The sequence below is a fragment of the Aythya fuligula genome, chromosome 12 (genome assembly GCF_009819795.1).
Source record: "Aythya fuligula isolate bAytFul2 chromosome 12, bAytFul2.pri, whole genome shotgun sequence".
NCBI lineage: Eukaryota > Metazoa > Chordata > Aves > Anseriformes > Anatidae > Aythya > Aythya fuligula.
Genome location: NC_045570.1, coordinates 18,216,900 through 18,241,856, shown reverse-complemented (window position 1 = coordinate 18,241,856; position 24,957 = coordinate 18,216,900). Strand labels below are relative to the sequence as shown.

The following is a 24,957-nucleotide window of genomic DNA, read 5'->3' as shown; positions in this document are numbered from 1 at the left end:
CATTGTGATGTTAGGTGAAATTCAACCCAGTCCTCAATGGTTTTCAACTCTTACACTGTAGAATGGCAACTTTAAAATATCTTCCCGAGCCACTGAAATGACCTGAGTACAAAGTGTTCCCCTTTTGATGTGGGTTTGGATGCTCTTCCCAGCTCCTCTTTCACTCAGTCAGATTGCATTGTCATAGTGTCCTCTGTCTGAGGATCTCAAAGTGCTTCACAAGCGTCAGTGAAATAAGCTATGGCTGGGCACCGTCATTTCATCTTTGTGGTGAGCAGGGATGGTGCTTGTGGGGTGGCAGATACGTGCAACGTGACAGAACAAAGAATTCTCCGTTGTGTCCTAGATTCAGTGTGAGACCATCCTTAATGCCTTGAGAGCTGCCCAATGGAGGTCATTGGACTTTTGCACAAATGTAGAAATCCAGCAGTTGGCTTTCTAATGACGGTTAATTCATGTGAATAAATGCTGTACCATAGTGAGAGCGCCTGAGGAACTTTAGAGATTTTATAGAGATTATTTTCAGTAGCTGTAGCATCGTTAATAACTGGTCACTGCTGACTGAGATGTACACTAAATTCAGAAAGACCGTATGTTTTAAATACAAACATTTTTAAATACATGGATCACAAAAGACCTGCCTCCTCCTTATCTGACAAATTCAGAGCTATAACTTTTAGGTTACAGACATTACAAAGATTTAGAAAAACTGCAGCAAAATCACACCTATGTAGCGGGAAAAGCTTTTTCTTTTTTGCATTTTCGCCAGGACTGTTGCTTCTTCCAAATATGGTTGCAGTAAAAGTTTGCAGGAAAGGCAAAGAAATGATTTGGTAAGTCAACAGCTTCTTGAGCTTGCTGCCAGTTGTGGGTTTTTCCAGACCAGGCAGCCATAGACCAATGCAGAGGTCTTGCTGCCATCTTGCAGCAGCGTTAGATGCAACAAATGGACTCCATACACATTGGAAATCATGGAATACAACAACATAACAACCAGCATTAAAGTTGGCTGGTCTACATGGAAGAAGTATTACAGCTGTGTGACATAAGAAAGCCTGTAAGGATTATGAAGGTAGTCATCCTAAAGCTTAACTTGCAGCAAGAGAAATGGGAATGTAATTAATTTTTTAATGGGGATAGACCTTTCTATACTGCCAATTCAAGACAGAATGTATTCATTAACAATTAACAGGAGCTGTGTAAGGCGTTTGTTTCCATAAAATAGCAAAAGGCTTCAAAAAGGCGCAAAAGGCTTCAAAAGGGTGGTGATCACACTGAGTTAGATGACAATATGTGCAGTCAAAAGCCCTGCTCCGAAGAGCTTACAGTCTTGGTCCTACTGAAAAGAGCATTAACCGCAATCCCTTGTGAACTGGGGGTGACAAATGAGGGTGACGGCGGCGGGATGACCCATGGCGAGGCTCCTGCTGCAGTCTGGTGTCTGGTGCTTTACTCACGGACAGGAAAGTGTGTGACCGACAGGTCCGGTGACAGGCAGGGGATTGCCGTGCTTTGCCTCTGCAAAAAGAAAGGGCCCGATTCACTTTCAGCACGGTTTCCACATTGCTCCCAGCTTCTCCTTCCACTCTCCCTATAAAATCTCCTGCTTGGGTATAACTGTCTGAGGCAAGAGCTGCGCTACAGCGCTGGGGCCTGCGCTAGGGCCTAGTTTATAGTCTTCACTGCCTGTGCTTGTAGAAGGAGATGGAAGGGATGGTTCAGGAGATGCTGTGGGAGAGAAAAGAAACAGAATTAGAATGGCCTTTGCTGCTGGTCAATAGAGCAGTGTCCAAATAAAATCAGCAAACCATCCTACGAACCAAGGAGCAGGAGCTTTGGAGTGGTGGTGGGGGGAATCCAGCCCCAGTTCAGGCATGTTCTTCCTTCCTGGGTTGTAATGAGGCCTAGGAGGGGCTGATAGGTACACACCAGCTCTTCCCAGTATTTTGCCCTTGGGAAATGCTTGTGCCCAGTTGCTTTTTATTCCTTACTCTCTTAATCAGAAGAAAGCTCAACCTGCTGGCAACTAGACTTCATTTACAGAACTCAGTGTCTACATCAGCATCTCTCTTAATTTCCCTTGCTGCAAGGTGGCTTTAAAAGAAAAAAGAGACAGAAACCTAAAACAAGATACCTACATTAATATGGTCAAGAAACAGGAAAACACACTATTAGAGGTGTATGAGCAAAACTTGCAAGAGGAAGCTGTGTAAGGCATTGTGATTACGAGGCGGCAGTAATTGTGAAATTGCAAATCATGCTCTGCTTTTTTTTTTTTTTCTTTTCTTTTTTTTTTTTTTTCTAAATAGCATAATCTGTTTGCTACTACAGTGGATAAATGCCTTAACAAATAGCAATTGCCTGGCAGCAGTGTCTGGAGTGGTTGAAGATGGTCAGTTGTTCAGATTGGATGGTGTTCTGGCTGACAGCAACCAGAATGCTTTACTTAAGGAAACTCTTGCCACTAACTGTCTGTGCACCATTGTGGTATTCCCCAGTGCTGTCTACATTAATAGACACTCACCGTCACCACTCTTGATTTTATTTATTTATTTATTCATTCATTTATTTATTTATTTATTTATTCTTGGGATGTTTAGTAGCATCTCAAAATCCCTTTGGCTCATGCTATTAACTGAAAATCTCAGCTTCTCTGTGGAACGTGTTTCCAGACTTCATGCTAAAGGAAGTCAGCAAGGGGGGAGATGTGAACTCAGATCTAAGTGTAATGCTTAAATATATAAATAAAAAAAAATAATAAAAAATTAAAAAATAAACTTAAACTTGATTTTCTTAACCAATTCTCCTATCCAGTCCCTTCAATAACCTGACACTAGTAGCACAAAAATGGACACATACGGTCTGGGACAGTGTGAATCACAGAGCTCATGTTGCTTGGGAGGACGTGTCCTGGCAGCTGTTCCAGGTTGAGGTTGGGAGGTCCGGACTGGTATTGGAGGTCGATGGTGGATCCTGCAGAGGAATTGGATAAGGACGTTGTTCTTTGCATAGTCACCGAGAAGCCAGATGCTCTGGCACAAGCATCTTTTTTCAGGGAATGTGGGAGACCTCTGTGGGTGGGGGTTAATATCTTGGCTCCTCTTTGCTTCCTTCCTGCTCTCAGCCCTTTCAATGTCCAGAGACAGCCCTCCCAGATGGCTGGGGTTTCAGCTAATAACCAACCGTGCTGTTCATCTCTGTGTGTACTTTGCAATTACCGCTCATATCAGGGTTTCCCATAAAGTTATGACTTTCGCATAGTGCTAGCAAAGATGTGTTATCTCCCTGCAAACTGCATCAGTTTCGTAGGTTGACAAAAAGTCAAGCTCCCAGTGGCGTGAAGCACACAGGATGTACCCGCTTCTAAATTGTCCAAAGATCAGATTTTCAGAGATAGACTGGAAAAAAACAGCTCAGGGATTGGACTCGAGTGAGAAGACCCCATGTTTGAGCTAAAATTCAAACTGAGCCTTCACTTCCCCTCCTCCCAGGACCAGGTTCTCCCTACCATACATCTGCCAGAGGACAAAAACCCTGGCAAGAAGCCCCATAATGGCTTTGAAATAGAACAGCTCTGCCATCCTTCCTCAGCAGGGTTCGTACCTCCCAGCAGCATCTCCTGCAGCAAGCTGTCAATCCTCGCCACGCCAAAAAGCTTCACGAACTGGACCTGCTCTATCATCTGCCAGGTGATGCTCTGCAGCGGGGGCAGCAGGAGGAGGATGTCACTGAACCGGCCCCGGGAGTCATACTGGCGGTCGTTGATGTAGTCTTCCAGGTTGACTTGGACCTGGAATCGCATGTTCTTCACCTTCCCGGGCTCACTCAGGCCTTTGCAGTCTGGGGAGGGGAGGAAGAAATAAAATTAATTGATGGCCTTTGCAGCCAAAAAGTGTTACTCTGGCAGTCAGGCTCTGTGGAGGAAAAAGGCTGAGACCCAAGTGACTCCACTGGCTCTCTCTGAGTGTACAAGTTTATCTGATAGATTTACATCAGGTTGTCACTACTTCATATCTTAGATGGAGTAAGATATTTGAGGGGAAATAGTAAGAGCTTGATTCAGATGGATATATCTGGCTACAGCCGTAAGCGAAGAGGAAGGATTTAAAAGCGGAACTGTATTTGTCCAAGTAAACAGCCTGGGATTTTCGCCTGAAAGTTTTGAGTCCCAACTACTGCCTCTAAATCCACACAGGTTTAGAGTTTATCTGTTGTAAACACATGAGCTCTAGCATCAGATTCTTGTCTGGATTTCCTGTCTTTGACCTGCAGTCGATCCATTTTCCATGCACTACCAGTCCAGTTTTGCTTAATCAAGTAAATTTTCAAGGGTAGGCTGAAGTGTCAGGATTTACAGCTCTCCACTCCTGCTTTTCCTGCTATCTAAAATTGAGATTTCTGGCTCGCTGGACTGTTTCCTTCAGTCTACAAAGAACTGCCAAGCAATACATTTTAGGGATCATCATGCCAAGAGATTAAATAGAGTAGTTAGCACGTTATTGTATGTCAATGTGTAACTCCATGGACAAGCCTACTTGTTAGCATGAATGAATTTCACTTCTGTGGAACTTTGCACTTTTTCCTTTCAGATGAAATCACAACTCATTGTTGCAACAATCTAAAGCTTCATTGAGATACCAATCAGCTGAGAAGGTAATTTGCAGACTGCTTTTGATTACACCATCCTTACACAGGTTTGTGGCAGGCTCTTTGGCAAGCCAAAGTTCATGATGTTTGTAAAACTCCTGTATCTCGATTTTAAATCAGAGAACACAGCAAAAAAATGATTAATGGGAGATGATATGCTAATTTTCCATGCTAATAGATGCCAACGACAAAAGGGCGTTGTTCTCAACTTGGTATTGTTTCCCATCTCTTCTCCAAGCTACAAGGCAATACACAATAAAGTGGTTCAAATGCAGTACCAAGGGCATCGTACCTGAGCTGGAATGAAAACCCCCATGTTTGAGGAACAAGAATGTAGCAAAGGTTCAAAGCAAACTTTTATTTTCCTCTGTGTGTTTCCCTGCTCTCCTCTCCACCCTGAGCTGCCCTCAGCCAGGACTGGCTGCCAGCAAGCTCCATTAACAAACATCCTTGATATTTCTGGGTACTCAATACCCCGAACAGTCCAGCTGCCTGTGGTTTTTAAAACTCCTTTCTGAACTCATGGATGCTTCAAGCTGCTGCTCAATTGATTCGCTTAGCTTATGCATAATTCAGTATAAGCACATATATCCTCAGTAGGCATCTCTTTCATTTCAGACTGATGGGCTTTCCTGAAGCCACCCTGCAGTAGCAGAAAAACTCCTCTAAGGTCTGCTGAGACTTGCACATCGGTCTGGCTGGTGTTACTACGTCCTAAATAGCAAAGTGTTCGGGAAGAGGCCATTTCCAACATGTCCTCGCTGCACTGCTAAATATTGCTCATCACAGCAGAGACAGAGTGAAATACAGAGAGCTGCTGCCAAGGGGTTTTCCTGGTTAGGGTGTCCTCAGCCTCGCTGGGCTTCACAGCCTGCATCTCTGGCTGCTTTCCCCACTACTTCTGTTGCCTCCTAATATCACTTTCTTTGCAAGTGTGCTTTTCAGGACACTCTGAGGGAGAAAGGAAAGTAGCTCAGAATCAACATCAGCGTTTTCCAGAGATGTCCTGAAAGATGTTTCCCTGCCCATATATGCTCCACACTGACGGGTGCAACAGTAACTCCCTGCACTGTGTCTGTGGCACCCATCACGCTCATACCCATGGGGTGAAGCTCTGTAGAGCTCCTGCTTCACCCGTGAGGCAAGAAAGCAGTCCAGAGATTTTTCTTTACTCTGCTGAACAGCTCACCAACCTTGATGTGACTCTGAAGTTAGACATTACATTTAGAATTGCAAAAGCAGGAGGAAGAGCTGCATTTCCCCACCTGTTGCCCCATTTCCCATAGCCTTTTGTAACACACCAACCCTTTCTCGAGCCCCAAGCTTGCCCCAGCAAGCAGGATGAAGCTCACCTGGGTCAAAGAAGATTATGGCTTTAAGGCAAGCGTACTCATTGTCATCAATCTGGATGTCCCGCAAGGGCTTCACCAGCTCGTCCAAGATCCTGGTGGCCACACGAGCAATTTCCAGCTCCGGGCAGTGCATGGGGATGATGAAGTCATTCCCTGGGGAGATGAGAAATCCAGATTTGGACACTTGCTCCAGCTTTGCAGACACGGCCTCACCCAGAAGCCATCCAGACCCCTATTGCCAGGTAGTCCCACTGCCCACGCACAGCAGATTTCCAGTATGCAGCTTCATGCTCAGACTGATGGAGAAGCAAGCCATGGATGTGCTTCTTTGGTCCTTAATTATCTATTTTGCACATGTTGGTGCAGTCACACCATACACAAAGCCTGCTCCATCTTCTGCTCTGATTTACCCTCTGTTATACCTAGCATCTGTTTGGAAGTGGTGTTGTATCTTTATTTTTGGTGCATTTTTTTAAACAATATTCTCCCTCCCACTCTTGCGTTAACACATTGCTGTCAAGGGCAGTATTCTCCTTTTCCCAAGAATAATCCCATCTGTATTTTTGGTGGCAGAGAGTTACATGAAAAGGCTACTTATTCACACTATCATTTTTAATAGGCCTGTGTGCTAAATTTTTCAGCACCAATACCCAAATAGCTCACTGCCTGGATCTGGCAATTAGTTAAAAAAAAAAAAAAAAAAAGGCAAAACAGTTTGAGATCCCACTTAATATTGGGGTTCTCTCTGCCACAATTTCATGTGTACAAATTATAAAAGCAGGAATGCTTTCACTACTTTACCTAGTAATAGAAAATCAGTGTACGGTATGGATCGCTTGGCTACCCCCAGGAGCAGGTGTTCCCCTGCGTGGGCTCTGAGCAAGGCGACCTGGAGGTGGCACAGAAGACAGAAATGGCATTAAGTTTTCAAAGCAGAGCAGAATGGTGAGCTGTTGCTGGTTAGATTCAGCCAAATTCAGTGTTTGTTTAGATCTGTCAGATCTACAGATTAAGTACTATTAAGAGCTAGAAATTATTAGGAAATCTTCACTGTCCAGAAGTGCTATAATTTACTAGGATATTTTCACTTTTCAGAAGTGCTATGTTCACAACAAATAAAAGTTTTCATCTGAAAGGGCAAATAAGGCTTTGGTTTATTGGAGTTATTCTGAAATAAATGTTTTTTTATATCCATCCACCAGGTTTCAATAAAAGGAACACCTTTTTGCTTGGGTCCTTGTGCATCCTGGAGTGATCAGCTCCATATTCTGGGGCATTTTGGCTACTGGATTCATTGTTAATCACTCCCTTGTGCATTATTATTATTATTGTCCTGCAATTTTATTGCTCTCTGCAGGGTGATCTCTATATTAATGTCCCCGTTGGAAGGTAGGGCTGGGAATGTGTGTGGGAGGCAGTAGATGTGCGGGGGCAAGGCATTTGCACGTCACCTGGTCATCCAGCGGCAGCTCACAAAACGCCGGGATGTATTTTGCCCACTCCACTAGCACCAGGAGCTGCTGTTTCATGGACTCGCACACGTCGTTGATTGTCGCAACCTTCTTCATGGCAATGTCCGCACTGTGCACCGGGCTCAGCGACGCGTACTGAAAGAGAAGCGACCCCGCTTAGCACTGGGACCACGATCAGTGCGATTTTCCCAACCGAGCATCCATTCCCATGCTCTTAACCACATCGTTCCTCAACAGCAGCCATCCACGGGTAACGTGCTGAACATTCCTGGACAAAAATCTCATCAGGCCTTTGACCAAAGGCTTGCAGCTGGGGCTAATCACTTATTCCCCAGCCCAGGGCGAAGCCTCCACGAGGTGGTGCTCGGTCCCAGCAGACACCCGCCCTCCTCCGCCTCCTTCCCCCTGGCAGCCTCAGGACAAAATTTGCTTCATGTTCCCACAGCAGCCAGCAAAAATGGGGCTGAGCTTCACTGCAAGCCAGCAAAATGCATGAAATGCATCCAGCTTTCCCCCCCAGGTGGCTGTCTGGGACACAAAATGCCCATTTTGCTCTCTAAAGAGCTGCAAGGAGGGGACAGGGTTAAAATATAATTTTTGCAAAGGAAGCGGACGTATTGTTGCATGTAATATGCAACATCTGGACCATATGTCTCTGTGGAGAAAGGCTATTTGCATAGGAATTTAAAGGACACGCAGGGTGAGATTCATTGTGGAACGTGAAATAAGAAAGCTATCAGTGTTAGTTTAAGCCCAGCGGTTTTATTAGCTTTGTTTTCCTCCCCTAAAATTGTTGTCCTGGAAAAAAAAAATAAAAAAAATAAAAAAATGAAAGATATAACAGACCATGATGGGAATGTTGTGTTCAGACCAGGGCACGTGAGGCGGGTTAAACTTCTGCACAGGATATGGGGAGTTTTAAGGGGGGTGGTAATAATTTAGGTGGGGGGCAGGGGGGACCTGGGCTCTGCAGCACCCCTCAGCCCTTGGAATTTCAGTTCTGCATCTCACACCCCAAAGGCTCCACCTGCTTCTTGCAGGATATGCTGTCTGGAGAAAGCACTGAGGATTTTTACTGCTTGCTTTTGGGTATCTTTAAAGCATTTTCTTCCGTCTGGCTCTGAGAGAGCCAAAGGAGGAAAACCTGGTGGGTTCAGCGAGTCCCTAACCCGGGAGGAGTAGCTGAAGGCCATATACTTATCTAAGGGGCTGCACCCACGTTTCATACCTGCTGTGCCATGGCCTCGGCCTGGGTGAGCACGTTGATGGACAGTGAGCCGTTGTCCTCGTAGCTGCTCCGGCGGATGCTGATCCTGTCCCGCTCGTTCTGCACAGCTGAAACGAGAGCGCACAGCACCGCTGTTAGCTGGGAGACCCCACACGACTGACTGCAGGGTTCATGGGGCTCAGGGCAAGCTGGGGCTTTGGGATATCTGCTCCCAAGCTTCATCTCGTCTCACGGCATTGGAAAAGCTGTTCTCTGATCCCACCTCACAGCCTGCATGTCCCCCATCCCTGAGGCTTCACAGGTGGGGGTCCTTAGGGGACGTTGCCGCTGCTCACATGGAGTCACGTCATTAAAGCAGCTTAAAAGAAAGGAAGTTTCAGTCCACTGATCCCCCCTTGCACCATCCCTTGTTCCTGAGCTCCCCAAGCAGCCTGTGCCTTACTGACAGTGATGCAGCGAGGTTTTGGACACTTTACAGTGACCCTGCAGAGCAAAGATCAGCCCCAGGGTTTTGCAAACAGAAAGGTAGGGCTGTGCCATGCTGAATTAGAAAATAGGCTGATTTGGGGTTTAGGATTGTTCTACCCTTTAAACCACCCTTTCCCATAAACACAAGCTACATCCAGAGTCTTGCTCTCAGCCCTACATGGGGGATATCAGGGATGCACTGCACGTCAGCAGCTTCTTTTTGCACCATGCAACTGCTTCACCTCGGCTGCAGCCACCGAGTAAAGCAGCAGCAAGGGAAAATGCAGGGTTTAGACTTAAAGCAGCCATGGCTTCAGTGTTAGTTTCTCTCCTGAGCCCTATTGCCTCCGTCCAGCAGCAAACAAGCCCCCAGGGGCTGGAGAATGGAGCCAGGACCTGGGCTTGGTGTTTTCCTGACAGCTCCTCCATCTCAGCCACGTACAGCTCCAAAAGGCAACTGCCATCAGGGCAGAGGGAGCAGGAAGATTGAGCATGTGGTGCTAATAGAGCACAGCCCTCCTTCTTCCTCCAGCAGTTCCAGGCTGCTTTTTTTTTTTTTTTTTTTTTTTTTTCTGGGGGAATGACTCAGGCTGAGCTGTCACAGCACTCCTTACAGGGCTTTAACTCCTCGGAAACTAACCAGTGCAGCATTTGTCTCAACATGGCTGCAGATTTTTCCAGCAAAGATTTTGTTTTGTTTATTTGTTTTCAGATTCAGCAAAATCTGTCCCGTTTGCCCACTCTTTTTTCAAGAATTTGTCTCGATGCTGGGCCTTGCTGCAGAGCGAGAACCCTTCATTTCTCAGAGTTCTCAAAGGAGATGTGGGCACCATTTCTCACACAGGGTGGGAAAGTGGCTGGTTTTATGGGCTTCTTTTGCCAGCTCAGGTCAAACCTCTTATCTCTTTTCCCAACTGGCCTCTGATGAGAGGCCAACAAAGTGAAAGGGCAGAAAACAGGCAACAGCGATGAGATCAATATTTCCCATTATTGGCAGAAGTGTGGTGTTTGTTTTCCAGGATTTGGGACACAGCCTTGCTGGCAGCCAGGGCCTTCTGGCAGCTGAACAGAGCATGCTGGGCACGGGGCTGCCGGGATCAAAAACCAAAGCCACTTTTGGGTTTTTCACCCCCTCCATGAAAGCCTGAATGATCGGTACATCGATTTGGAAGAGATGCGATGCACAATTGTGTAGCAATGGAGCCTTTTCAGTCTAAAGATACTTTCTGGAGGCAATGAAATATTGATTTAAACAAACAAAAAAAAACGTAGGTTAAGGTAGGAGACTCCACTAACTGACCTGAGATATCGGCATGTGTTACCCTGTGCATGGGGGTGGTGGAAGAAGGCACTCGGGCAGGGCTCCCCCCAAGTCTGAGGGTGGTTATAGGAAATACACACATTACCTATGATTAATATTCAGCACAGATTAATCCTTCACTGCTTTTCTCTGTCCACCAGAAAGCATCCAGCCTTGACCAGAAGCCGGCCCGCCCGCACATATGGCATTGCTGCCATCCTTGGAAAGTCCCTGCCCAGCCTTTCACGGCTGGCTTAGTAGCAGATGCTCTCTGGGGCAAATGGGCTCTTTTATGTAATTCCAAGAAAAGTTACCAATTCTGCCTTTCTAATCAAGCAACGCACATTACATGGGTCCCCCAGACCAGCCCTGGGCCCTGATGGCAGACTCCTTTAAGAGCCTGCAGCCTGTTTTTCTCCTGGGTGCTTTTATGGCACATATTTGAATGCTTCCCTCATGCCCTGATAAGCCCAATCTTCAAGTGTAAGTGGATGGCACCGGCCGACTTTCTCAAGGTGATTTGGGTGTTATCACTGAAAGTACCCAAGGTGCTGTGGAATTAGATACAAGAGGGAGTTAATATTTTACCTGCCACAAAAATTAATCTGTTGCTGTGGGGTAATTATATTGCTATATTTATTGTGCTTGTAAAAAGGAAGGAGTAGGTCATCCGTGGTGAGGCATCACTGGTGCTGAGGGCGCTCAGGCTCAGACGTGATCGTGGCTGTTCAGTGAATAACTTTAAGCAAACATGCAGGAAGGACTAAAATCCCAGTACTGTCTCCCACTGTTTCCAGAAGAAGCTTTGCTCCCTCATCTTTTTTCTCTCTTCCCATCCTTTGCCCAGTGCCCTGGTTTCCAAAGCCAGCACATCCGAGGGTCACGGTCAGGCTCCCAGCGGAGGGGCAGTGATGTCTGCGGTGTGTGTGGCTCTGGGCCCCAACCCAAAATAGCTCGGAGGCCCTGCAAGGAGCCCAGAGCCATGCAGATGGGTGCCAGGGATGGGAAGGGCCACTGCAGCCCCATGCAAGGGGACGTCAGCAGAAAAATGTCTTTGTGATACTGCTGGCCAGAGACAGCATGTCCCCAGCCCAGACTTTTCCCCCAGGGAATTTGTAGGGAAGGCAGGACGATGCCCACATCTCCCTCCAGGGAATTTGACACGTCTCGGCTGTGGGAAGCAAACGGGAAAACAAACATCTCCTCCATCTGACATTTTAATATTCAGATCAAGTCCAGGCCCTTTTGCCATGAGCGCATCAAGGGTGACAGCGGGTGGGCTGTGGAGCTCGCTGCAGCTCTTGAGTAAACAGCGGTATGTTTGTGGGATTGCAACAAGCCCGCGTTTCCCAAACATTTTGTCCTTGTTACCTTGGCACATCGGTGCAGAGCATGTGACAAGGAACCTCCGGGGAATCCAATAAATACGAACAGAGGCATTGATTTGATGGGAACAACACCAAACCAGTAACTTTCCATGGTAACTGCTGAGGTTAAAACCCTCCTTTGCCACCTGCCTACATGGGAGGTACTATTTCTATTATAAATCCACTAAAAAAAATCCTCATTCAATGTTGATGGGATTGGAAGTGTATTAAATGAGATGTGGATGTGTGTGTGCACAAATGGAGAGCAGGAGGAGGAAGGTGCAGTGCCCCAGTGTGGTGCTGGCACTCACAGTGCTTCCATCTCCACTGACAGATTTACTCCTTCTTGCTGCTGAGTTAATTTATATGCACAAGTATATTTTCTTTCCCTAGGCTATCTTTGATTTTGTAGGTGTGGTACATTTTATTTGCACGTAAAACCCAATGGTACATGCACATTTAATCCTTTCACGTGCAGTGGGCTGATTTATGACTATCGCAAACTGGGGAAGATCCTTCAACTCGTCCATCTCCCTTTGCAATAAACTGTGGTCCCACACTGCTGCAAGCTGACAGAAGAGATTCGCAAACAAAAGGGATGAAACAAGATAGAGGCCCTGTGAAACACTAATAAAACCATCCTATAAACCTATCCAATTTAACAAGAATAAATGAATAATAGCCTCGAGTCCTCCTACTGTGATGTGGCAGTGATACAATAATTCTTTTGACTTCTGCATAGATCTAAAGGATTTCACGTACATTCATAAATTACTTTAAAGGGCTGAGAGCTTAAATATTAACCTGTCTTTCTTCACCAGTAAACTGAGTCCTGACAGTACAGTGTTGGACATTTCAAAAGGCTTCAAGGTTATTAGGTGTCCAGCTCCATGTGAGCTGGTAGCCTGGATCATTGGAAAACTCACACCCTGCTAATTTATTCAAGGTTAAACATGATCTCAATAAGATGTTAAAAATAGTCTCTTACTGTATTTTTTTTTTTTTTGAGGAGTGGTTAGATATCAGATGCACTCCTCATTCACTGACACTGTAGTGACCAGAAACCTGTCCAGTATCGTTGTGCAAATCAACAGAAATCAAACTCTCTCCTGTGCAAAGAGAGAAAAGTAGAGAGAACAGGCAGAAAAGGAAAAAAGAAAAAAAAGAAGAAAAAAAAAAAAGAAAAACAAACAAACAAACAAACAAACAAAAACAGCGATGCCATTGTTACACATGGACCATCCTGTGGAACTGTCCCAGCCCTAATCACAAAATGAGACGAAGGGAATGAATCTCCTGCAGAAACCCTTAACCGTAGTCATAGTCATAAGTCTTTTCCTCCTCATTTGTTTCAATTTTAATGATTGGTTATTTATTAAACTGAATTATTGATATCAAAAATGTAATTGCGATAGGAGTGTTTCTGAATAACATAATTTCTAGGAAATCTGGAGACGGGATTTTCCACAAGTCTCAAATTTTGGCCCTTTTTGTTCCTGCTGGCTCCGATGGGACCTGGGTCCCTTCTGGCCCAAGCAGTAGCTGGATGCTTTGGACATTCCTTCTCCAAGATTTCTCTCTGGAGGCATAGGGTTCATGTGGGACATTCCTGGTCCTTTCCAAAAGCAGAATCAAATCCAGAGCATACAACCAAGACAATCTAAAGAACTCTACTGATGCTTTTCTCAGTGAACTCTGCCCAGCTGCCCCAAACTTATGCTGAACATACAGCCTGGAAATACCATGCTGCCAGTACCAGCCCACAGTGATACCCTTAGCCGTGCACCTACACAATTGCCCCTACAGACAGCCAGTCTAAAGCTAGTTCATGTTTTTGCATCACACAGCTTTTTCTTTAGGCAGAAATTTCCATTCTGCCAGGCTGGTTAATATAGTCCCTCTCCTTCTCATATCCAGAAGAGAAGTTTCCAGCAGGGGAACAAAGAGAAAGAAAGATCCAAATGTGTCACATCATGTCTTACAACACAGGAAAATTGGGAAAAAATAAAAAATAAAAATCTCTGAATCCAGATCTCCATCTTATCAGTTATTTTTTCCAGGATGAGAACATCTGAGGAGCAGCAAGTTTTCCAACATTGCACATAAAACCATTGAACAGTGGGTCAGCAGGGTGCTGGTGGTGGGAAGGGGTGAGGGTGACACAACCCCACTGGCCCCACCCCAGGTGTATTGTCACGCATAGGCCAGGAAAATGATCATTTCCAGCTTCTTCCCCTCTACGGTGAATAAACACTGTTGTTACCACACCCTGGAAAGTCTGATTGCTATTATATGGGCTGGTTGAAAAACGATGCGACAGAGAAAAAGTTTCAAGGTGCTGTGTGCCAGTGCTGGGACAACCTGACATAACAACCTGAGTGTGGATGTCACAACTCTGACATAAATCGGTGAACAGCACTGAAAAAAGATTATGTACAAACATTTGTATCATCCTTATTCTGCTCTATCCTAAGACGTGGCTTCTCTTTTTTCCCCCAGTGCTTTGCAATACTGTTTAATATTAATCTAGAACCACCCTAAAGCAAATAACTGTGTTCTTTTTGTGCACACAATTGTGCAAGAAATATTTTTTTTTCACAGTTCTGCACATATGTTTTGGATACAGCTTCGGTCAGCTAAGCTAATTTCTGCAAAGCAGTTGCTCAAGGTGCCTTAAAATCTTCTGTACCAAACACATGAGCAGTTTGGGAGCACACAACCTGACCATGCACTCATAAAAACGTTGCAAAGAATGTGGCTATGTGGAACTTGAAATGAGTCATCTTCCATCAAGCTGCAATCAATAATGAAGGAACAAGCCAAGGTTTTATAACTTTTACCATAAAACCAATAAAAATCATGCTTCAGCTGAAAGAAAGGAGCTGATAACCAGATTTCAGCTTTTCCAAGCTTACCGCATTGGCAATTGGTTTTGTCTCCACCTGGAACTGAACAGATCGGCTTTGGTTTGTTAATTTTACTGTGACGGTTACGTTTTTTCCCTGATATTGAATTTACTCCATTTCTCCTAAATTAAACCAACAGACATTTTTGCTACATTCGTGACCTATGCCAAACTGAAAGACACCCTGTTCTCCAGAAAAACATATGTTCAGAGGTTTGGAAAGAGATTCTTTTCATCATTCATGAAATCTTATGAATTACCAGAAATAAGTGACAAATTTCTCCCTGATTTCAGTGGAATTGTGATTTCACCCCTTAGGCGAGGGTTATTTAACTAGGTGATATGGATTTTTACTGTCTAGTTTCTTCCTAGCTCCCTAATTCTTACACTGTTGATGGGCTGGAAAACTGCTCAAGTGAAGTGTGAATTGTAATCATCACTCAACTACCTGCATGTTGGTGGGGGGATATCCCATCTGCAATAGTACGTGAGTCTCTGCCTAGGAAGCTTGGAGTAAATAAAATAGTATCACCCATTCTCTCCCTCTGTGCAAACACCATATGACCAGAAATCAGAAGTGCTATGACATGTCCCAAACTTTTCCAGGAAAGTTGGCTGCAGAGAGCTAAGGAATAGGTTAACTGAAAGGTTTTTCCCCTCACTTAAGCATTAGGCACTATAACATCTAGTATTTCCTTTAGTGCATTGGAAAGACGTTTCCTGATGGTCACTGGTATATCCAGATGTTCAACAACACTCCACCTAACTCTTACTACAGCCAGTGTGAATTTCACCAAAAGGCACCAGACAATACTGGGCTGGACCATCTGTACCGGCACTACTTGGCCCTGTAGTCATGCCATAGACACCATGAGGACAGAGCTACCGAAGGGGTTGACTCTGGCTCAGGTCCCATCTCGGGTGGACACAGGAGTCAGCTGCCTCCAGGAGTGCTGCCTGCGTGCCCTGTGCCATGGAGGAGCAGCTCTGGAGCTGCAAAGCATCATGTTTGGGCTAAACCTCATTCTAGTGGTTGCACCGAGCTAGATCTCTAGATTCATCTAGTTGAGAAATGCCTCCTACAGGGAGTTCAGAGCCAGAATCTGTTTTTAGGTGCCCTGAAGTATTCCCTGAAGAAGACAATCCCTTTCCCAGAATTAAAATATCCTGAAGCCTCCCAGGATGTGTGAATATTGGCACAGAGCCGTAGCTGAAATTCCAATCTGAAGAGATGGGAAATGGGGTTTTCAGCTGCAACACGAAGATATCTCTCACTAAGACACACAAGCACCACTGTGGGCCAGGGCTGCTGCTGCTATCCTCCGCAGTGGGCGTAGGGCCAGAAACAGCAGCAGGCAGTTTTGAATGGCCTCTTTGCACCTACCTTCCTTCTTCATCCCAGCTCTGAAGCACTTCTTCAGCCTGCAGTACCTGCACTGGTTCCTCTTGTCTTTGTCTATCACACACTGTCGGCTGAACCTGGGGAGAGATGAGAAAAGATGGAGCAACCAGGCTGGCTGGAACCCTGCTCCCCCCGAGCAGCCCCAAATACCTTCCCAGTCCTCACTAGGCTATACAATGCTCAATCCCAGGGCAGAGCCAAAGGGTTTGCAAAGAATGAATTGAATCAGCGTTGGCTTGGCCCACTTCCTCATCCTCCCCACCTCCATCTGGGAGAGCAGCAATCTCAGACCACCCACCCCGTGAGGACTGTGAGGATCTTGGCTGTGAAAGCGTGACTGTGACTCAAGTTGTGCTGGAGCCTGGTGGTGCAAGGATGACATCTCCTACTTTCAGATTATTTTGGGGTGTTTTCTGTTGAGGCTGGTCAGTCCCTCTTGTTAACAGTCTTACTTTGTGTAGAATAACTGCACTATGGCCCACAAGCCCTTTTGTGTCTATAGCCTAATTTTGAAGCAAGTGGCTTCCCAATTCCTATTAATTTCAACAGGAAATTTAGGAACCTACTTGCTGTTCAAGGGCTGGCCCATGTAGATTGGGCAGCTCTCATGACAGCGGGTGAAAGGATAAAAGAGGAATCTCCTAGGCAGAGAGGAGACAATGCAGGTTGCTCTGGGACCATTGGTAGGCTGTAAAAGCTGAGGCACTTCCCCAGGCTGGTAAAAAGCCAAAGGTAGAAAGGCCCGAAGACTTTCCAAGGAATTCATGTCTGCGATAAACAACAGAGCTCTGAGCTGCGCTAAATAGAGCGCAGCTCACCAAATAAGGATTTACAGACAGGCAAGCATTTACCGTTCGCTTGGCTTCGACCCTGCATATCCTCCCAAAACTGCCAAATATCACAGTGATTCATCAATTCCTGGGGAGGGACAACAACTCTGCTCCCAGGAGAATAAGAGCCAAAATTTCAAAGAAATCGGTAGTAGCTGTTGCCTCCTCCTGCTGGGATCCCACAGAGCCTGGGATGGGCACTGTGCAGGTGGACACTGATATCAGACTGGGTGTCTTTTGTGGCTGGTGTGTCCAAGAGTGATAAGTACCCCAGGAGCATTTAGAACAAGGAGGGTGACTCGCATTGCAAAAATTTGGAATGCCTGGGAGGAAGAACTCTGGAACAGAAAGAAAACTTCCAGGTTTTAATTAGAAATGAAAAGGTTGAGGGTGGATTTTTTTTTTTTCCCTTATCCTCTGTTAAAATAAACATCATTTTTCTAAGGTCAACCAAGATAAAATTTTAGATTTAAAAAATTATAATTTATCATGTCCTCCGTATAAAAAAAGAAGTCACTCAAATGTATACCTGTGTGCCAAAGTGGCTGTGTATCATCTCTGGTCCCTGCTACATTCTCAGAATGATTGTAAATTAATCAGTGATATGTCGGTGTACATAGTTTAATGTGTTTGAAATAAAAAATGGAGAAGCTGTGGGGGAGGTAGCGGCTCTGGGAGTGACACGTTCTAAGATATTTCTTGCTTTCATTTTGAGCATCACTAGGAAAATCAAGACCATTTTGAGAAGAAATCTCCCAAGTTTTGGTCCTTTGCCAGGATGTCTTTCCCTTGCTGGGCTGTGACGAGGTTGCGGTGTCACTCCACACCTGGAAGCTGTATCTGGGTTTTACACACACCAGTTAAACCTCAGGACTATGTTTCCGCTGATTCATAGCACGAGAAAAGCAGTGAATGTGAGCTCACAAAATGTATAGTACAGAGTCACAAAAGGTGTCAGCATTCACATTGTGACCGGGCTTAGCTCCCTGTCTTCTGGCCAAAGGCTAAGCTGCAGTATTATTGTTTGCATTCTTGCCATGGTGATTCAGCTTCTGAGACAGGAGCCCCATTGTACAACCTGATCTTCACCCCAATTTCTTTACGGTGTCAATAAATTGCTGTTATTTATCACAGAAGGGGCAGGTACCTGCAGGAATAGACGTGGTTCTTGCGGACGCTCCTCCTGAAGAAGCCTTTGCAGCCATCGCAGCTGGACGCCCCGTAGTGTTTGCCGGTCGCCCGGTCCCCGCAGATGGAGCAGAGGGAGCCAATGCCATTGGCGAGCACGTTGGTGTTTGCTGATTCGGCCGGGATGGTCTCTGCGGGCAGAGAACAGGGCCCGTTAGACGTCTCTGTGGTGGAGACCAGAAGGAGGTGATAGCAGGTTGTTTTTTTCAAGCAGATCATGCACTGAGCCTGCCCTCCCCACATATGTGCACATGTTGTGCTGCTGGTAAAGCCTCCAGATCACAGCCCTGCTGTTCTCTGCCTCAACTGAGCACAGCTCCCTTGGCTTTGCTTCTTACACTAGTGTTTTCCTTCACCTCTGTGAACAGAGAGATTTTAATGCACCTAACCCAGCTCACTCACAAGAACTGAACGATTACTACTACGTTTTTCTTGACAAGTGCAGAGTATCATAAAATATAGTGAAAAAAAAAAATCATTAACTTGAATAAATAGAAAGCAGAGAAGAGACGGAAAGGATGAACAACTTCATACACACAAGTGACAGAGATGAAAAACACCTTGAAACCTCCTCTTGAGACCACCTCAAGAGAGACAGCAGCTCCTACAAGGGGCACTTGGGTTCTCCTGAGTTTGGTTCCTTCTCTGATTTGCCCTCTGAAGGGTGCCATTGCTTTTCTCTGGTTACAGAGGGGTGCAGGAAGATCTGCCTTCTAAATTAGGCACCTAAAATTAGGTCGCATGAATGCCCACTGTCATGTCCCCTGTTTGCAGCAACTCATTTGGGGCAGGAATAGCTCTGCCTGGGCCACGTGTATACACCGCTGAAAACTCCCCTTTAAACTTCTCCCTTGGCCTTAACCACCAGCCTTGCTGCTCTCTTAATCCTCCTAATTTGAGGCACAGCTTGGGGAAAAAAAAAAAAAAAAAGGACACATGAGAAGGCGCAGATGACAGTGTTTACATCTTGCTGAGAGAAGGAATGTTTGTGGAGTCTGTCCTGACCTGGGCATTCGCTGCAGGATGATTTATGAATTTATCGCTCCTCTGGGAGCATGTTCTTCACTCCGGAGGGGCCAATCTCGTGCTACAGTGACCTAGGCAAAGGATGAGACATGTCCCGTCTCACAGGAGAGCTGGGTAGAAATGGGAACAGCTCAGCTGGTGTTGTATTGAGCAATGAGAAAATGAGAAAATTGCTCAAACGGGAGGAACTGGCACCTAATCTGGGTAGTCTCAAGAAGGTTTTCTACTGCATAATGCATAAAAATAGCTTTGGGTCATCCTCACACAACACTTCTATATACACACAGAGAGAACGTTATTTTTGTATGTGAACACACATCAAACAATTTATAGGGAAAATATTTGCTATGCAATGAAAATTGTAATCAAAAGCCAAAAAAAAAAAAAAAAAAAAAAAAAAGCCAATAAAGCTTTAGCTTTTTAAAAACTGCAAAGTTTGTTAGCTATGGCTAAGATGGAGATATTTTTAGCTAAGACTTGACAAATGTGAAGGTCAAGTCTCCTTTTGCTCCCTCAAAAAGACACTTCTCATCTATATTTCACCTTCTAACATAGGGATGAGTAAGTAAGTAGGTTGTAGTGCGATGGGAGCATCATGAGAATAAAAAATGACAGTACCGAAATAATTCTTAGGTTGTAATGACAGAAGTTGTGATTCACCTGCTCCCAAAATCCTTGTAAGATGCTCCAGCTCTGACTTTTGTCAGTAGGTAAGTGGCACTTGGGTCCTTTGCAAAAATAGTCTGTGTCAGAGATGCTTATTGGCAATTCAAATTGATTTTTTTTATTGATTTTATTTTTTATGTCGATTTGATAACTTTTTATTAAATAGACTGTACTAGGATACTCCTTCAAGGGTAACTGTGCTGCTAAACATTTTTGCATCTGTTGCTCCATCTATTTTTTTGAAGGAACATACGAACACAAACAAATGCACTGAATGTGCTGGATTCCGTTAAAAAATTGCACAACAAAAATGATGATAAGAAAGCCAATTGTATCCTTGCTCCACCCATGCTTTCTCTTCTGACTTCAGAATCAAGCCAAGGTCACACAATTTGGGTCTCCAATGGACTCTTCATTCTTCAGCTGGGTCCAGATTGCAAAATGTTCCCTGATGCTGGAAAGCATTTACTCAGCAGAGAAGAGTTTTTTTGTTTTGTTTTGTTTTTTTCCCCCTTACGTAAGACATGAGAGGAACTATTTGTTAATGCAAGTAAGACATTCATACTCTAGCTTTAAACCAAGTATTACAGGAGGCAAGACCATCGGATCTGAGCACGTGAGGGCCCAAGGAAGTTATCAAACCAGATTTTGCCCTCATTTTTACCCATGAAATAACAAACAGGCCCATAATAATAGTTCAGTCTGTGTTAGGTAGCCACATGTGCTGTTCAGCTGAATTGGACAAGAATAAAAATTTTTAAAGATAAAGGAAAGCCTTAAGCCAGCATGCACATGTTATTTATGATGATTAATGTTAATTACAAAATCCTGTCACCAGCTAATGATGAGTTCCAAATGAGAATTAGCTCTGAAGAAAAGGCACAAACAAGATTGTATGCATCAGTTGATTTTTGGTGGGGCTTTCAAACCTACCCAGTATTTGGGGAATGTCTGGCTTTTTCCTGGACTGATCACTACTAAGAAAGGCAGAGGAAAGCCAAGACCCCTGCTGGCACTGTTGTGTGCCTGTGAAATCAGCTGAAAACTGCAGACCATTTATTTCAGCCCTGCCTGACACAAGCCAATAACCTGCTCAATGTTATTTAACACATTGTGCCTCTCTAGAGGGGTTGCTGCCTGGAGCTCAGCATCACACTGAGATATTCAGATGAATCTGGTCAGAGTACAGCTGGCTCACAAATGAAACAAGCTCATGACTGTCCTTGCCACCCAGGAGAGAGATGCTCAGAGACATATCAGTTACAGCTGTTCATCACCGTGGCATTACAGAACAACAACTAATCCATGCCAACACAGTATCTCTGAAATTTCTGCTGGAGAGGCGCAACTGATGATGTTCCCCCAGCAGATGCTCATCTCAACATGGTTTGAATCCTGAGCTGAGATAAAGACCTGTGGTTGTGGCCAGACTCCTCACTTGGAATTTCCCTGATGTTTGCTGGCATTAAAACTTGGGGTTTCAAGTACATGTCTTTTGTGAGCTACATATAAACAATGTGCAGTGCAGGAACCACAGCCTGCCTGGATGGTTAGACTTGATGATCTTAAGGGTCCTTTCCAACCTAAACCATTCTGTGATTCTACCTATCATTCTAGACATGATGAGAGTATCCCAGTGGCTTCATCACCTTCGGGGGCAACCAAGCTTGCAAACAGAATATATAAAATTTTTTGTTACATACTGCCTCAGTATGTAGGTCATTACCAAACCAGGGTTGAAATGATGATGCCAAGGTTCAGAACGATAAGAAATAACAGTGAGGATGGTCTCATGCTGCTGGGGAATGATATCTGGCTTTAATTCAGAGTTGGAGCTCTGCATGATACCTGACTCCTCAGAGCTGTTTGCTGCTTTTCCTTTCAGTTATGTTACTGGCTATTAAGCTCTTCAAGGAAATGCCTATCTCTTCTGAATGCACACTGTGAAGGAGAATTACCTTGCTGTACTTTCCAGATTTTGCTTATATGCACACAGAAATCCAAGCGAGTCTTGGCTCATGTCTTGGATGCACATAATTTGCACACTCCAATGGGCAAAATACCTTTGACTTTTTTTTTTTCACAGTTTGAGCTGAGCCAGGTTGCAGTGGAGTTGGGAATGTTTTTTTTTGCCAACTTTGTGCCAAATTCTCAGGGATTAGCATGGTGCTTGAGTGCTGAGAAAGGAAAACGTGCACAACCATGGGAGAAAGTGTTCGCTGACACTTGACTAAAGAATTAATGCAATATTTTAATATTGCTTCATATTTTAAGCAAGATGACAACTCTGACAAGAGCGCAAGGAAATGGGTATTAACAGCACATAAAAACAAAGTGAGAATACAGCTTGTAATGCCAGCCAAGGTAAAGGAAATAACTTTGTACAAAATGGGAAAATTTCTGCAGTTACAACACATGTTTTATAAAAGAAAAAAAAAAAAAAAAAAAAAAAAAAAAGGATTAGCATTGATTTTCATTCATTTCCTTTTGCCTTCTTTCTATATAAAACAGCTTTTTAAACTCCCCCTCTGCTCTCACAAAAGACTCTATTCTTCATTTTGAATTAGTTAGGCTCAAAATGTTTGGCAAATTATGAGTACATTAGAGGTGGAAAATACAAAATATATACCTAGGCAAATCTCAAAACTATAGCAGCTTCCTGAAGCAGAAAATTTAGCACCAGAATTGTTCCACATCATTAATCAACCTCAAAATTTTGATGAAATAATGTTCCAAAGAAGGAAAGAGTTGTTTTTAATGAAGTATTTCCTTATTTGAAAATATGTTCACTTTAACATTGCTTAGCATGTAAGAAACAGTTTCAATACTATTAAAATACATCCTGTTCATTTTTACGTACACAGCAAAACTACCACTAGATTTAAACAGGGAAATATAGAATAATCTCTCACAAATAAAGATATCTTTCAGAGGAAAGATATGGTTTAAAACAAACCAATATATTTTTTAAAAATATGACTAAAATTGTTTTCAAACAATTTAAAAATATTTCTGAAACTACAGAGTTTCTGTGAACTGCTATTTAAGGTTACCTACAGGAGATGACTTGGCTGGTTAGAAATGTATTTCAATGCATGGACATTTGAGGTCTTTTTTAAAGTTATTTTTACAAACTGTAGGACACTTACCCAAGACAAACAAGCTAATTTCAAAACAGCTAGTTCCTGAGAGAACCAGTTACTCATTAACAGTTAGACAAATAACCCAAGACTGATCTAGATAAACTTCAGAAAAACTCAACCTGTCAGTTCCACTGAATGAAAAAAAAAAATACGTAAAGAGCTCCAAACAGGTTTTGGTACTGAATTTGAAAAATTGTATTGAATTTGGAGAAAATCTGTACCACTCCAAAAAGTAAAAAGTATCTAGTTTTTCAGCAGTGAGTGAAATATTTGTGTTAAATAACATTTCTGGAGTAGAGTGGTGGATGGAAAACTTTCTTCAAAAATAAGAAATAAGATCAAGTCTATCTGGATCTGGAGAAAAAAAAAAAAATCCTTTATTTAAGGGCAGAGAGAGCTTTTCCTGAAGTCAACTTTAAATTTTAATTTCCTCAGGCCTTTTATAACTTTACTTGTCTCCTGACATAGTCCATATCCAACAATAATAAGTCTAAACATTTTATGTTACAGGCTATAGCCCTTCTGAAACTCCGATTTGTTTTGATGAGACATCTAATCAGAAAATGTGAAACTGAAAATCCCATCTCAATTTCACTAAGCTTCTTAACAAATTAAATGAAATATTGCCAAAACTCTTCAGAGGCATTGCTAACATTGGGATTTCGTTCAGTTATATGATTGGTTCTATGTTATATGGCTAAAGTGTCCTTTATATTTCAGGCAGTGAACAGTTAATGTCCCATAAAAGTGTTTGCTTTAAGTTAGAATACCTTTGACTATTCAAATTCCGAATATCACACAACACGCTTTATTTCTGTGAACAAGCGGAAGTCTTTCTATATAAAACTTCATGACTCCTAGCCAAGTTCTTTATATGGCCTAAGGGCTGATGAACAATCTTGGTAGCAAGGAATAATAATAATAATAATAATAATAAAAAGGCAAGTGATCACTTGTATATCACTTCTCTATCTATGTACCTAGGAAGAACTTACATTAGACACATGGTGCATTGTGTGAGTAACAATGCAGGAGGCGTTTTTTTCCAAGGATTAAATATGAACCTAAGTTATATAGGGGAAAAAAATATAAATTTTAAGACAGAAATATTAATAATAGCTCCTCACATAACTCATACAGGGAGACAAATGCGTGGTGTGCCATCGAGAGCTCCGCCAACATTTGCAATACCTTGTTGGCTCTTCAGGACATGATGCTCCGCACACCAAGGAAAGGAATAACCTAAAAAGGACCAGGAAGTGAAGGGGACCCATTTCAGCCCAAATCTAACTGCAGATGCAACAGAGGTTGGCAGATCAGCTGCTTAAATATTACCCCTTCCACCCTTTGCCCCACACTTCCTACCTGTCTTTCCTAGGTGTACAGCTTTTTAACAAAGGTAATAGAGGTTATTCAAGAGGAAGCAAACAGAAATCTCACCAGTGTTGTTCGGAAGCACCCGAAGGTTTTCAAATTCTAGCATGGTATAAGAGGAGTCCAAGGAGTCGACGTAATCTGGCATATCCATGTCCATGATGGACTGACAAAGCTTCATTATTACTTGTCAACTGCAAGGGAAGCGGCAAAAACAGCCCTGCTGTCAATCACGGCCAAGTTTTTCCTCCGCAAAGAGACACCCCAGCCTTTGCACTGACAAATCATTACCCAGCTCTGCCCGCAGTCCCCTCCCCGTGCCAGGAGAGAAGGGACGAAGCCTTTCCTTCTCTCGCGCTCAGTCCCCTCCCTTCCCGGGGTGCATCTGTGCTCTCGGTCCTGATAATATGATGTAGATAAGGCCTAGACTCAAACAACTTGGATTGCATCTTTGGGTCAATACAGCCTGGTTTATGGCTGTTCCTGCACAAATATTTTGAAAAGGGCTGCAGAAAGGCGTTCACACATGCACTGCTTCACTCTTCCAGGGTGAAGCAGTGGTCACGTCAAATCATGCCCGTGCCACAAA

The 24,957-nt window shown here is 43.9% G+C and overlaps 1 protein-coding gene across 1 annotated transcript; it reads right to left on the bottom strand.

The window, feature by feature from the left end:
• Positions 1–1,591: 1,591 nt before the first annotated feature.
• LOC116493955 (hepatocyte nuclear factor 4-beta-like) lies at positions 1,592–24,549 on the bottom strand. Its single transcript, XM_032195642.1, has 10 exons — positions 24,435–24,549; positions 18,119–18,323; positions 16,124–16,218; positions 8,700–8,806; positions 7,451–7,606; positions 6,801–6,888; positions 6,000–6,152; positions 3,604–3,840; positions 2,860–2,973; positions 1,592–1,728 (listed from the first exon to the last, which is right to left on the bottom strand). Exons 1-10 carry the CDS (start codon positions 24,547–24,549, stop codon positions 1,592–1,594), a joined length of 1,407 nt encoding a protein of 468 aa, XP_032051533.1.
• Positions 24,550–24,957: the final 408 nt, after the last annotated feature.

What these genes read in the sequence shown, in the direction of transcription:
- LOC116493955 (XM_032195642.1), bottom strand. Translation starts at nt 24,549, where the DNA reads ATGAAGCTTTGTCAGTCCATCATGGACATGGATATGCCAGATTACGTC. An exon ending in AACCACGTCTATTCCTGCAG is followed by an intron (nt 16,219 to 18,118) that starts GTACCTGCCCCT and finishes ATCTCTCCCCAG; the next exon opens with GTTCAGCCGACAGTGTGTGA. An exon ending in GCAGGAGATGCTGCTGGGAG is followed by an intron (nt 2,974 to 3,603) that starts GTACGAACCCTG and finishes ATTCCTCTGCAG; the next exon opens with GATCCACCATCGACCTCCAA.